The sequence below is a fragment of the Podarcis gaigeae genome (genome assembly GCF_964106915.1).
Source record: "Podarcis gaigeae genome assembly, chromosome: 1".
In the NCBI taxonomy this organism is placed as follows: Eukaryota; Metazoa; Chordata; class Lepidosauria; order Squamata; family Lacertidae; genus Podarcis; species Podarcis gaigeae.
Genome location: NC_139678.1, coordinates 112,769,190 through 112,784,309, shown reverse-complemented (window position 1 = coordinate 112,784,309; position 15,120 = coordinate 112,769,190). Strand labels below are relative to the sequence as shown.

Sequence of the window (15,120 nt, the reverse complement as noted above, 5' to 3'; positions counted from 1 at the left end):
TGCACAGGCTGCCTTCTGATGTAGGGTTTATTGTTAAACAAGCCTGGTCAAACCTTGACCTCACACACTTCTCCCTCCCTCCCACTCCTCCAGAGCAGCCATAAGCTTTTGCTTCTGTATTTGATTAACCACAATTTAGCTTTACATCCAAACCCTAAACTGTGGCTAAACATAACTATGTCTAGTTAAAACAAACCAGCTTCATATACCAAGGTTTGAAATTGGCTTGCTCTCTTGAACTGTAGCTAAGGCAAACCTTGTTTGGGTTTGGAGGAAACAGTGAACAACATCAACACTGAAGGAGGGAGAAAGCACAAACCCAATTATCAGCTAAGCTCATTCTGATAACAAGAAACTGATACACCCAAATAAGCTCATACTTCCCCAGGTAACCTAAACAACCAAGAGTTTCAAATGCTGAAATTTGGGTTTTTTTCTGGGTTCCTGTTCTCTTGCTTCAAAAGTGCAATTGCAAATAGATAAGAAAATACATAGGTCTTTTTAAAAGCTACTTAAGACTCTTTCAGTATCATCTAATATGTATGTGTATTACCTTTATTTGTAATAAAATATATATATTTTAAACTAAGCAATGCAAATCTGGAAGAACGACAGATATAAACACTGATCAGTTTTGCTCAGACATAAGCAGTAATGCAGAAACCTACCACCCACCTAGCCTGCTGCAGAAACTTGGCCCTCCCAGAATAAGTTGCACATATAGACAAGGATGATTATTTTAAGAAGAAATCAAGAAAATGGATAAAAATAGACCCTTGAGAGATCAACATTTTCCTTTCTCTTGCTTGACTTACTGACCCGGCACTGCCTGACCCTTTAAACTATTTCATGGCAAACCTTAATATAGCAAGGTTGAAATTTTAAAATGCTTTATCTAAGGAGATTTGATTAATCAGGGCCAATGTCCCAGGCTATGTTTTTTTTCATTGTGTGCATAAGCATAGATATAACATTCCCATAAGCAGATGGAGATGTCCCTCTCTCTGTACAGAGCTGGGAATGTGCATCCAATAATAGTATCTGAACGAAAAAGCATAAATAGGACATGAATCTGGATAGATGGACCTCTTTGACATTTGTATGTCAAATTGTAAAGAACAAGAAATTAGGGTTTGATTTTTTCCCCTCCCACTTGATATTTTAAGTAAAGATGTCTTTCTCCTTCTATATTACTGTGGTACCTCGGGTTAAGTACTTAATTCATTCCGGAGGTCCGTTCTTAACCTGAAGACCACTTTAGCTAATGGGGCCTCCTGCTGCCACCACACCGCTGCTATGTGATTTCTGTTCTCATCTTGAAGCAAAATTCTTAACCTGAAATACTATTTCTGGGTTAGCAGAGTCTGTAACCTGAAGTGTATGTAACCCGAGGTACCACTGTATATTATTTCTCAGCAACAGATGGGCTTCACATAAACTTTAATGAATAGCTACTGGCGGAGGAAAGGGGGGGCGGGGGGAGCACAGTGCCCCTGGCACCATCGGGGAGGGGGGTGCCATCACAGCTGCCCCCTGGACACGTGCCACACACCCACACTGTGCAGGCACCACACCCCCGTGGGTGGTATGCCACACCCCTGGGACACACGTCATGCTCCCGCCTGCTCTCCTCTCCCAGTGCCGGAGCATGCAGCTTCGCTGCTGTGAATAGCATACTCTTAATTCATACCAAAGGCCTGAATAGGTTTGAGGAGACCTAAAGTTTTTTAATATGTTAGGTAACAGAAGCATGTGCTGGCTGGATGTCTTTTTTGAGCAAGCTCAAGAGGCTCAGTGGTTTAGACCACAGCACCACCACACACACACACACAACTATCCACCCAACTATCGACTCTTATTTTTGAAACACTTAGGACCATCTACAAACACTGAAACAATTAAGATCATGAACACCCATCTCATCTCACATTCAACACTCTGGAGAGCAAAACAACAAGAACTTTGCTATCTATTTTTAGACAATGGGTTGGATCCAGACATCACCTTGCATGGACAAAAAGGCTCCTTGTGTCCATGGAAAGACATTTGATCCAGTGGGGGAATCCTGCTGGTGGAAGAAAAGGGAAGCTGCACTTGATTATCACACACACACCCCCAGGTGTTTCCAGCACCACCTTCCACATTGCCACACAAGATACCCACCCCCAGCTCTCTGGAACAGGATTCCTCTGTTTAGCATGTCAGCATTTTCATCACCATTTCACCATTTTTTTATTTGTATACCGTCTTTCCACAGTTAAAAAAACCATGCTCAAGGCAGCTTACAGCATAACAAGATTTACATAATTACAAAAGTCATAAACAATAAATAAACCACATCAAAAAAATACACAACCAAATGGGAAACAATTTCCACATAAATCTAAAACTAAGAACACAGCATTAATACCACAGTTTAAAATGACATAGGTAAAAAATAACAGCAATTTAAACAAAAAGCAAAAAGAAAAGAAAACGGAGCCCTCTCTGGCCAGCAGTAGCAGTCCTTTATAGAGCCCATTAGGCCCCACCCTGGGCCAGGTGGTGAGTGGCAGGACTGGGGCCCTCAGGCGCTGAGCAAGGGAGTCCTCCTGGGTGGTAGCAGCAGCAGCAGCAGTTCTTATAGGCCTGTCAGGCCCCGCCCTGGACCAAGTGTTGAGTGGCAGGACTGGGGCCCTCAGGCGCTGAGCAGGGCATTAATTAACATGGAAGCAGGGATGAGGCACACTGCCTCTATTTTCTCTCTGTCACTATTTCAGGCACCTTCCATCCTGACAATGGTGAAATGGAGCTATTGCATTTGGCCCATCTACCCCACTTTAAATAACTCTACAAAACAATGCCTGAAGATGGCTAGAGTGCAAGGTAGCCCTGGGGGGCAGCAAGGGGAGAAGGAATTGGAAAAAGTCACCTCCCTCAAACCAGTGGTGCTCTGGATCCAACCCTATGTATGCAGAAGAGAAGTGTTTTTTGTACATGATAAAATTCACACTTGCATATATGAGCCTGGCCCACAATCAGCTCTGATTCCCATATAGCCTTGACCCAATTCCCCTAAAAAGTCCCCCACTTTTCCTCATTAATGTAGGCAATGTCTCTGTACATTCATGCTTTGTTCTCACACACCCTCCATCATTTCTCCGATGAAAACAGGGACGTCCCATTCCATCGTGATAATTACCGTATACCCCACACATCTTATTGGGTTGTCCCAGCACTCTGGACAGCTTCCAACATATATAAAAGCACAATAAAACATTAAACATTTAAAAAAGCTTTCCTATACAGGATTGCCTTCAGACGGCTTGGGGGTCGGATAACTCCATACCCTCCAACATTTCTCCAATGAAAATGGGGACATCGTAAGGCAAAGCGGGACATTCTGGGATCAAATCAGAAACTGGGATGGCTTCTCTAAATCAGGGTTGTCCCTGGAGGGTACTGTTCTCGCCTTATCTGCACCTGGTACTCATGAGGGGGCAAGCCAGTTCAGTGGTTTTACAGCACCATGGATAGCTCCAAGTGAACAAAGGCTGGAGGTGAATTGCTGTCTCATAAGCCTCTTCTTCCTGTCCATTTTCCCAGGCTTGAACCCCTTGGCCTAAAGGTGAGGGCCAGCCCCATGGCCTGCATAAAAAAGCACTTCCTTGTTTTTCTGTGGAATCCTGTTTGTCACGCTTCCTTTACTATTGAGCAGGTGCAGTAGCATGGAAACCACTCAATTCCTCTGGTGAGTCATTTAGGGAACAACACCTGTGAGGATCCCTGCCTCAGGTTTTGCTAAATCGGGGCAACCAGAGGCATGTCCCATTGGCTTTCAACCAGCAGCCTTGGGATCTGTTGTCTCTGAGGCATCAGATGCTTGCTCCAATTTACCAGTTGAATGGTACTTTTATATGCATAACATATAAATATAGCACAAGTACAGTTCAGTGTCTTAAGATGCCTGTGCCCCATCCACAGTGTTTACATACTCATGCATCAGCTGTAGTCTCACCACCAATTAACTAAGATTCTAGATGTGGAAAGCTTTTGAAATGAGGAGAGTATGAAATCGCCCGGGTTCATGTTAGTGTTGTGCAATCCCAGGATCAGTGGGATTCTTGCGATTTTGATGATCAGCTCATAGACCAAAAGGGCAGGAACATATCTCCCATCACCAGTACCCATTCACCTTTATCTACACCTGCGCTAGAAACTGCATCATCAAAAGGAAATGCAACATCTACAATAAGGCAGAATCTGAGTTAACTTTAGCCATGACCTTCAGCATTATATATATCACAACTTAGAGCTTTCTATGTGCTCTTGTAGGTGTGGCTTGTCCCATTCATTTTGACGGAGGGAGTAGACCCCCATATGCAATGCAATGCGCACACTTCTTCCATTGAAATGAATGATAAGCAGGGTAGCTCCATATGTGTAGTAGAACTCTGGCAACCAATAATAAATCTTTAGATCAGATCGTCTGCATCTAACAAGAAGTGTATCGTATGGACAGTGTCAGGAGGAGGTCAGTAAAGAAGGTGAAGGGCTTGAAAACTAAATTCATGAGGAAAGGTTGAAGGAGTTGGGTACATTTAGCCTGCAGAATAGATGCAGTACTGTAGCCATCTTCACATACGTGAAAGGCTTATCACAGAGATAATGGAGATAATTTGTCTTCTGATGCAGGGCCTGAACCAATGGGTTCAAATGACAAAAAGAGGGATTTTGACTAAACAGAAGGAAGAGTTCCTTAGTGATACAAGCTTAGAAGAAGGTGGATGTATTCTTTAGAGTGCATTAAATGGATAGCAACCTATCAGGAATATTGCAGAACTGGATTTCCTGCATCATTAGAGTTGGAGTAGATGGTCTTTTTGAAGTCCCTGCCAACTCTGCAATTCTATTATTCTAAATGGACAACTTGAATTTATTAAATTGACCCATGACATGGATGCATGTTAAATGTTTGAATCCCCCACAAGTATTTTGCAAAGTTGAGGAACCTTGTTGAATACGTATCTGCTTTCAAATTTCTTCTACTTTGCTTGGATGGATTAAACCAGATGTCAAGTTTTCATTTCCCCACAGGAGATTTTCATGATGTGACTGTGGAAATGTCAGAAAGTTGCCTCATTTGCACAGATAATTTATCCTGAATCTGCAAATAAGCTTTGAGGCGATGATTTAATCTAAAATGCATTACCAGTTCAAAGCGTATTAGTACATGCTTACTGAAAATGGCTTGGCATTCAGGCTTTCTTCGTCAACATTAATTGAATTAAATTACCTGCAGTGAAATCAGAGCCTTTGAGGGAAAGGAGAAAGGAGAAAACAGCAAACTTTAGAAGGAAGACAAAAATAAGAGTCAAATATATATGCATGTTTCCTCACATTGTGACATCAAGGGATGGAAGGCAACTCTGGAGCAGGTGAACTGAAGGGTACAAACTGATTTCTGTCGGGTAAAAAAAGAAATACAGACCCAGGGAAATCACTGTTACATTGTGAGGAGAAATAGATGAGCCTTACTATCAGACAGATGGCAAGAGAGGAGAAACACCAGCAGACAAAAGCAGAGATTCAGAGGGGGGAACTCAGCCTGGGCATAGAGATCTCAACTCAGTAATGAGGAAGGCAAGCTTAGTTGAACACAAAAGGTGTAGCCAAGCATGAAGAGAGTGACTTGAAAGCAGACAAAGGGTGTGAGCAGAACACAACACCCTCGGAGCCAGCAACCCGAGGACCATTTCAAATTATAGCAGGGAAATGAATGGGAAGGTGGAGGCGACATAGGAATAGAATGATATCATGTAACCCATATCTGTGTGTGTAGCTTTCGATATAGGCAGCCATGCAAACTGCAGCATGACAGCAACAGGTGGAAGCATGGGCATTGCCGGGGGGGGGGGGCAGATGCCCTCCAAATCCTCAAAAAGTATTGAAAAGCATTGTTGTTGTTGTTTAGTCATTTAGTCGTGTCCGACTCTTCGTGATCCCATGGACCAGAGCACGCCAGGCACTCCTGTCTTCCACTGCCTCCCGCAGTTTTGTCAAACTCATGCTGGTAGCTTTGAGAACACTGTCCAACCATCTCGTCCTCTGTCTTCCCCTTCTCCTTGTGCCCTCCCTCTTTCCCAACATCAGGGTCTTTTCCAGGGAGTCTTCTCTTCTCATGAGGTGGCCAAAGTATTGGAGCCTCAGCTTCAGCATCTGTCCTTCCAGTGAGCACTCAGGGCTGATTTCCTTCAGAATGGATAGGTTTGATCTTCTTGCAGTCCATGGGACTCTCAAGAGTCTCCTCCAGCATCAGAATTCAAAAGCATCAATTCTTCGGCGATCAGCCTTCTTTATGGTCCAGCTCTCACTTCCATACGTCACTACTGGGAAAACCATGGCTTTAACTATACGGACCTTTGTCAGCAAGGTGATGTCTCTGCTTTTTAAGATGCTGTCTAGGTTTGTCATCGCCTTTCTCCCAAGAAGCAGGCGTCTTTTAATTTCGTGGCTGCTGTCACCATCTGCAGTGATCATGGAGAAAGTAAAATCTCTCATTGCCTCCATTTCTTCCCTTTCTATTTGACAGGAGGTGATGGGCCAGTTAACTGAGGTTCTGCCTCCCCCGGCAGAAGCCTCCCCCCCCAACAAAAGCCTTCCCCCTATAATGTCCTCTCCCCCCTCCGAAAAAAATTAAGCTCAACAACTCCCCTCCTAAACAAAAATCATGGTTGGAAGGAGCAATAAAGGCAGGCAGGCCAGCATCACATGTGGGCAGAGCAAGCGAGTGGGCAGCTGGGTGGCCCAGGCAGGCATTCACATGTTCTGTGTCACCACTGCCACCAGTTGCCTGCCTGTTTACATGTGTGCACAACAGGGAAACCTGGGATTCAAACAGGCAGGAGGCCCAAGGCTGCTGGCCCAGGCAGACCTGCAGGCGTTCATGCACTCCCCATCACCATGGTCTCCACTGCCCACAATTCACCCCAAACTGCCCCCATCCCTTCACAGCTCCCTGCAATCTCATATATCACTTTGCCAGTAGCAGAGGAAAGCAGAATCAGGAGGAGAAAGACTTTCACCCTCATGGGATGGAAGGAGTATTGGGGGGTTTGCGTGGGGTGTAAAGAATGGGGGTTTGGCAAGGGTGTGTGGGGTGGGCAGGGTCGGTGAGCAACATATTTTGTTTGACCCTTATTTTGCCGATGTAATGGAAACCCACCGTTCATGTTTTTGCAAGCTGTCACCCTTAACAGTTGTTAATAAAACAGCAACATTGTCACTGATTGATTTCTTCCTTCAGCACAACAGGCAAGATTTCAGATTTGACTGCATGTGGCCTTAAATGTGGTTCTTTTATATTTACAGGGATTAAGCATCTAAAAAACCAGAATGACGCAGCCTTCCCGGAGGAGGATGAAGGAGTCAATGAAAGAGATGAGGAGTGGAGCCCGTAACTGGCTCCGAGCATCTGTGGGAAAGCCCTAATTGTCAATACCTGAACTGCTAAACTTTCTGTACTTAACGTGGAACTCTATTGCTTGTCTTCCTGACCCAAACCAGTCTTCACCTCAGTACCCAACAGCAGGAGGATTTCGTGGTGGAATTTACAGCAATTTGCAGAATCTTCCTTGTGGTACTTCATAACTGAAGATAACGGTTTCTTCCATTTCTTTTCTAGCCATTTTCCCCTTGCATTTGTTTTTAATGACTTCAAATTCGTCGTTTGCAAACATGTCGAGTCCTTTAGTGCTGCCGTTGCTTCATTTCTGAATGTGAGCTGCAGTCTAGAAGATCAGCTGTAAATAGTATAAATTTGAATGCTACAAAACTGTGCTAAATAGGCAGACCGTGCCTTTTAAGGGCCCCATGACAGCCAATCAAAATAATATTGATTTGATCTTGATAGAAAATTACAACCAAGCCTTCTTAGTTCAATATTAGCCCACTAGGGTGTGCACACAGGGGGCTACCTGAGATTTTGACTACCTGGGGCCTCCACAGGGCTTAATCTGGCACAGCCTTCCATTTGAATCCTGTCTGGCAACAATGTCAGTGGTCTTCTGTTTGAGGATACTATTATGGTCCTTTATGAATACGCTTTTAGGTTATGTGTTTTGCCTCACTGTTTTCATGCTGTTTTAATTGATCTGTGGCTTATTAATAACGGGATGCTTTTGTTGCCACTTTTCTGATCTTGTAGGCATTGAGACATCTGGCATTATTTTTTGAGGGGAAATGGAGAGGTACATATTCCATTGTCATTGAATAAGTGGCCACGCCCAAATATTTGTTATTTATTTATTGCATTTATATCACACCTTCTCTCCAAGAAGCTCACCGTGGTGTGCATAGTTTTTCTGCTCCTTCTTTAATGCCCACAACAACCTTGTGAGGTAGGTTATGCTGAGAGGCAGTGACTGGCCTAAGGTCACACCAAGCGATTTGGTTTGAGTTATTGTATTTCTATGCCGTTTTTCATTCCGATGAATCTCAAAGCGGCTTGCAAACAATAAATAACAGTAACATAATAGAACGTCGCATAAATGCAGCATAAATCAAATAAAAATAATTAACAAATCATCTGTGAGCTTTATGGCTGAGTGGGGATTTGAACTCTGGTTTACCCAAGTTCTAGTCTGACTCTCTCACCATTACACCACACTGACTCTCAACACAGTATCTGGTCCATCTGTCCTCCATAAAAGGCTATTTCCTGGACAGCTGCTTAGCCCTTTCGTTCTGAAGAAAATGAAGCATCAGCAGCCACAGTCCAGGACCATCCACAAAGGAACACCAGAAGAGCCTGTCTGCTGGATCAGACCAGTGACCCATCTAGTCCAGCATTCTGTTCTCACATGGGCCAAGCAGATGTCTTATGGGGAATATGGAAGCAGGCTCTGTGCACAGCAGCACTTTCCCTACTTGTGCTTCCCAGCAGCTGGCATTCGGAGACAGTCTGCTTCTGACAGAGGAGATGAAGCACAGGCCTCATGAAGCTGAATGCAGGAAGATTCAGGACAGATGAAGGACATATTCACACAGCACATATGGAAGTGATAGCTACTAACCTTAGGTAAAGTGACCCCTGACTGTTAGGTCGAGTCGTGACCGACTCTGGGGTTGCAGTGCTCATCTCGCTTTATTGGCTGAGGGAGCCGGCGTACAGCTTCCAAGTCATGTGGCCAGCATGACTAAGCCGCTTCTGGTGAACCAGAGCAGCGCACGGCACGGAAACGCCGTTTACCTTCCCGCCGGAGCGGTACCTATTTATCTACTTGCACTTGGAGGTGCTTTCGAACTGCTAGGTTGGCAGGAGCAGGGACCGAGCAACGGGAGCTCACCCCATCGCAGGGATTCAAACTGCCGACCTTCTGATCGGCAAGTCCTAGGCTCTGTGGTTTAACCCACAGCGCCACCCGCGTCCCTAGCTACTAACCTTAGAGGGCTTTAAAAGGGGATTAGACAAATTTGAGGAGGAGAGGGCTATCTATGGTTACTAGCTGGATGCAGTAGAGCAGGGATTCCCAAACTTGGGTCTCCAGCTCTTTTAGATAAGAGATAGATAAGAGATGGTAGATTGATAAGAGATAAGATTAGTGATTGTTAAGAGATAAGATTAGAGGTTGTTAAGAGGTAAGAGATTGATGAGAGAAAAGAGTTAGGATATACATATTTCAAAAACTGAAAATTTGGACACAAAAGTTGTTGAGTTTTTTTGTTTTTAGCCAAAGTTGTTGAGCAAAAAAATTGAAGTTTTTCAGCTATTTTTAGGGGAAATTGCCAAAAATGACACTGCCAACATGTCCGGATTTCCCCAGACATTTTTAGCAATTTCCACCCAGACACTGCTCCCTACTGCGGTATTCCGGCTATGTATGGGAAATTCTGGACCTAGATAATAGATTGTTAAGAGTTTAGATAAGAGATAGAAGATTGATAGGAGATACAAGATTGATAAGAGATCGGAGATAAGAGACTGGTTAGAGAGAATTTAGGGATAGGTAAGAGATTGGCTCTGGCCAGAGCAGCGATGTCACGCTGGCCACGTGACCCGGAAGTGTCTCCGGACAGTGCTGGCCCCGGCCTCTTGAGTGAGATGGGCGCACAACCCCAGAGTCTGTCAAGACTGGCCCGTACGGGCAGGGGTACCTTTACCTCTACCTTTAAGAGATTGCTAAGTGATAAGAGATAAGAAATTAATAAGACAGGAGTGAAACACATCTGTTCAGAGACATGTTTGAACACTGTGTGTGTGTGTGTGGTTCATCTGAACTGCCCAGATGAAAACACATTGGTTGCTGGTGGAGTCAATTCTGGGAGAGGAGGAGGCAACTTATTGCGTGGACAGGCGGAGTCGCCAGATCCCGCACGGTCCCCCCGTCATGTGGAATAACGACTCAAGACAACGTGCTATGGGATTAAATTGGCCACAACTTTATTAAATTTCAAATGTGGGTAGACCTTGGCTCAGGCATTGGGCGTTCTCCCTCCCCAGTCCCCAGCCGGGGACCTAGGGAGCATCAGGGTTATCCAGTGTGTGTGTGTGGGATGGGCCAGCTCTGGAGAACATATGTTCAAGCAGAGATAGCCGCCCCCGTTACGCCGCCGCCGCAGGGGAGAGCAATGATGACCTTCCGGCGTACGGTCAAAGCCTCCCTTCAGAAAACCCCTTTAACGGGGAACCCTGGTATTGCCGCCGCAAAGACGAAGATGGACTAAAGGATTCCGCCCAAGGCCTGATACCGCCAAAGTTGTGACGTTTTGCTACGGGAAAGGCGAAACCTGCCAATGCAGGGAAATTCCTTTCCGGCCCTTTAACAGCAACCTTAACGTAGCAGCGCCCGCATACCTGTGAAGAAAAGTTAACCTGCAAAACCTGTGAAGAAAAGTTAACCTGCAAAATAAGACATTAACTGAGGGTGGGTAGGGTGGGAGAAGCTCTGGAGCCAAGTGAGGATTCCCAGGTAAGATCCTCCCTCTATTGTATGGGCAGGTAATCCCTCCCCCACCTGGCCTGGTCTCCTTGGCAACACTTCCCCCAGGTGGGATTGGACAACTGACTGAGGTAGGCGGAGACCTCCAGGTATCCCACCTGAGGGAAGGCAAAGCCAAGCCTATGCTGATGGAGCCGCTCCAGATCTAGGGGCTGCACGCGTCCACGCAAAGGGCGCCCCCCCGTTTTAAGTGGGGAGCGGTCATTCCAGACAGACTGATGGAGAGAGGGGCTGTTGATGTCTCACCTTTCTTCTGCTGTTTGAAACAGACATCTGTGCACCTCCTGGCCCTGCTTCCCAACATCTATGCATTCAGCGATGACATCTGCAAAGAAAGCCTATGTGCATACGGCTGTATTCATGTGAGCTGATCACACAACTGGGCAGCATACACACTCAGGGCTCCTGGTCACACAGAGCTCTTGGAAGAAATGGTTGGGCTCAGCACATATTAAGGATGGATGGGGTAAGGGCTGCAGTAGAGATTTAGGAAATATGTTTCCATTGTTTCCGTGGAACGTTAAGTATCTGCTTAAGTCTCTCCCACTGAAATCAATGGAACTTCGAAGTGTTTCACTGGCCTGGTTGGTGTATTTTCAATTTTTGGCCCTCTTTTTTTTTTAAGTGTGCTTTTATAGTTTTCTTAGCAGTGAACTAGATATCTTGGTTTCTTCTTACATGCTCCCTGTGGCATAAACTCTTCTCTCCTGTGTCTCCCTAATCATGCTAATTATGCTGCCATATGTCTCTCTCATATTTCTCCTCCGGTTCTAATGGGACACTGATTCCACCCTTTGAATATGTCATTTGTTTATTGCATTTATCAAGGGCTTCAGCATTATATGAACCTTTTAATTGCTTCTCGAAACTCTTGGCAGACTTACTATTAAGAAACTGACATGGAGGTCAACAACCAATCATAAATATAAATAACATTTGGATTGCAGATGGGTGTTTGGTTGCTGTCGCCCGCCCCCAAACTTCAAGCTTATTCTAATATATCCATGTAAGGGCTACAATATAATACATGGAGCTTTGCTGCTGCTCTCTCCACTCACCATTCCCCCCACATTAAACCCCTAGAGTTTCCCCCTCCCACCCCATGGAACGAGTAAGCTTGCTTTTCGAACCCAGTACCTGAAGCCACCTCTTTACTATGCTTTGCACCCCTGCTTTCACCTTTACACTGTGTTCATGCCTCTCCCCACCCCTCCTTTTGCACAACACAGCAGCCTCGATAGCTCAGTTGGTTACAGCGTGGTGCTGATAATGCCAAGGTTGCAGGTTCGATCCCCGTATGGGGCAGCTGCATATTCCTGCATTGCAGCGGGTTGGACTAGATGATTCTCAGTGCCCCCTTCCAACCTGTGATCCTTCTGGCCGAATTCCCTTGCGCACAAACCACCCACATGGCAACCCCCCCACATCTTCCTTGCCCACACTTTGCAACTACTAAGCCACCATCCGCTCTTCAGACACCTGCTTTCATGTTCAACCCCATTCCCATGCCACCTGCTCCCTCCTTTTTTGCAGCTCCCTTTGCACCTCCATTTTTACCTTTGCTCTCTTTTTTTCCTCCGCTGTCCTTACTTTTCTCCACTCTCCCTTGCACACAGATTACCCCATTTTCATGCCTTATCCTCTCACCTCTTCTGCAGTCACCTTTGCATATGCACATATCTTCAGTGTTATTTTTCTAGAAAAAGAGGTGCTGGAATTCACCTTGTTCTTGTAGAATGGCAATGGCACCCAGCTGAGAGATGCCAGAACCCACCTCAGAGGTCCTGGAACTGAATTCCAGTGAGTTCCGGCTGGGGGAAAAAGCCCTGCATACCCTTATCACCCCTGTTTTCCACTCTCCCAAGCCTCAGCACCTAGGGCTTGCCGATCGAAAGGTCGGCGGTTCAAATCCCCGCGGCGGGGTGCGCTCCCGTTGCTCGGTCCCAGCGCCTGCCAACCTAGCAGTTCGAAAGCACCCTCGGGTGCAAGTAGATAAATAGGGACCGCTTTCTAGCGGGAAAGTAAACGGCATTTCTGTGTGCAGCTCTGGCTCGCCAGAGCAGCGATGTCACGCTGGCCAGCGCTGGCCCCTGGCCTCTTGAGTGAGATGGGCGCACAACCCCAGAGTCTGGCAAGACTGGCCCGTACGGGCAGGGGTACCTTTACCTTTACCTTTACTTGCACACAGACCACCTTTATTTTCATACCTCCTCCTCTCTCCTATTCTGCACCCCAAATATCTGTATAATGGCACCATGATACTGGCAGCTTTATTTTCAATTCCTTTCCTAATGATCCCTAGCATGGAATTTGTCTTTTTCATGGCCATAGCACACTGGGTCAACACAGATCTCACCAAACTACAATTCCCATGGCTCTGTAGGGGAAGTTCTAGGTTCAATTTTTAGGTGGGGCTGGGGATGTTCCCTCCTTCAAAAACTGCTGAAATTCAGAAAAAAGCTGTCAATTTGTACACCCATGAAACTTGCCCTATGCAGGAGAGGAAAGGCATAAGCAGGTCAAAAGCATGCATTTTGAGGTACTGTACAAGATCACGGCTTTTGGGGGGCGAAATCTTGTTGCTAAATCACAGCAACCAAAATGGCTGCCATGCTATCGCACAAGAAAATGGGAAGTCTCGTTTTATCCGGGACACTTGTGGGGTATGTTGCCATTGTGTACTTTAAGACCTCATTCACACCATGCATTTAAAGTACTATGATACCATTTTTAATAACCATGGCTTTCCCCAAGAATCCTGCCGAGTTTGTTGAGGGTCCTGGGAGTTGTGAGGAGACGCCTATTTCCCTCACAAAGCTACAATTCTCAGGGTTCCCTGTGAAGATGGATTGATTGTTAAACTACTCTGAGAATTGTAGCTCTGTGAAGGGGATAGGGGCTTCTAACAGCTCTCAGAACTCTTAGCTGAAAACAACTCCCATAATTCTTTATAGGAAGCCGTGACTGTTTAAAATGGTATGATACTGGTTTAAATGTATAGTCCTGGTATGACTTGGGGGTTCCTGTATTAATTTAGCCTATGGAAATAGTCTACATGTAAGCACTGCACCCAAAGTGGGACTAGATTGTGACCTAAGTATTTATTTATTTGTTAGGCTTGTATCTCATTTTGCTTAGAGCAGAAGTTTTTCTTATTATTATCACTGCAATTTCCTCAGGAGCACATTTGACAAATGCATTCCAGATATTTCCCCCCTCTCCATTATTGACAGCATTTTTATTACTTGACTTATAACTATAAGATATTATCTGCAACAAATGTCCTCTTTTGTGCTGCGATTAATTACTGAATAAAATGAAAAGCCACTGTTTAGGCCTGCGGACAACGTCATATTGCTTTGTGAGCCGTGAAGCGTGGAGCTGATATTCCAAATTACTGTTTATTATTCTGCACAAGCAAAGTGTTATTTTATATTGCGTGGGAGCGTTCTGTCAAACCAGCGAACAGAACAAGCAATATCCCTGGGAGACGAAATTCATCCCACAGCCCAGAGATGTCAGTAATGAACAATGTCTTTTACATTTTAAAGGGCTCATCAAAGTTAGGAACGACACAGAGAATGTCATTAGCTGCCAGCGAGAGCCTGAACAGAAAACATTTAGGTAAAACATGACATAGTGGCGGGATAATCAGGCTCACCCATCCATATTAAGCCACAAGGCTGGGGACTAAAGCCAATTTCATCTTATTGCTACCGATATAAACCAAATCAGCACAAATCAGCCATCATGGGTTATGAGACAAGATGCAAGGCAACACTGCACAAAACGGCCCACTGTGCAACTCCGTACTATCAGCTATATCGTACCCACCAAGTATCCCGGAGGGGAAATGGGACACTGTTTTTTCACATGAGATTGTGGCAGCCATTTTGGGGGCCACAATCTGACATGTTCACACTCTGGAAAAAAATGTGATCACACTTCCCCCAAGTGCTTTTTTTGGGGTGAGATGGTAACGTGGGGCACCTGACACACCTGGGAATGCATCCTGAAAGACGTGGGTCCCAGTTTTGGACCTAGAAAATTTGGACAGTGTGCTGCAGAAGTCAGCCCCAACCAGAATGACCAGTAGTCAAGAGTGGTGGGAATTCAGATCCAAAACATCTGCAGGGGCCCA

The 15,120-nt window shown here is 45.4% G+C and overlaps 1 protein-coding gene across 2 annotated transcripts in view; it reads left to right on the top strand.

Moving 5' to 3' along the window:
- The window catches only part of PPP1R1C (protein phosphatase 1 regulatory inhibitor subunit 1C), a 43,361-nt gene extending 34,796 nt beyond the window's left edge, over nt 1-8,565 (top strand). For both annotated transcript variants that reach the window (XM_083715522.1, XM_083715521.1), the window contains exon 5: nt 7,351-8,565. In XM_083715522.1, coding sequence (XP_083571648.1) covers nt 7,351-7,365 — 15 coding nt within the window. In that variant the 3' untranslated portion in view covers nt 7,366-8,565. The remainder of the gene's footprint in view (nt 1-7,350) is intronic.
- The last annotated feature ends 6,555 nt before the right edge of the window (nt 8,566-15,120 follow it).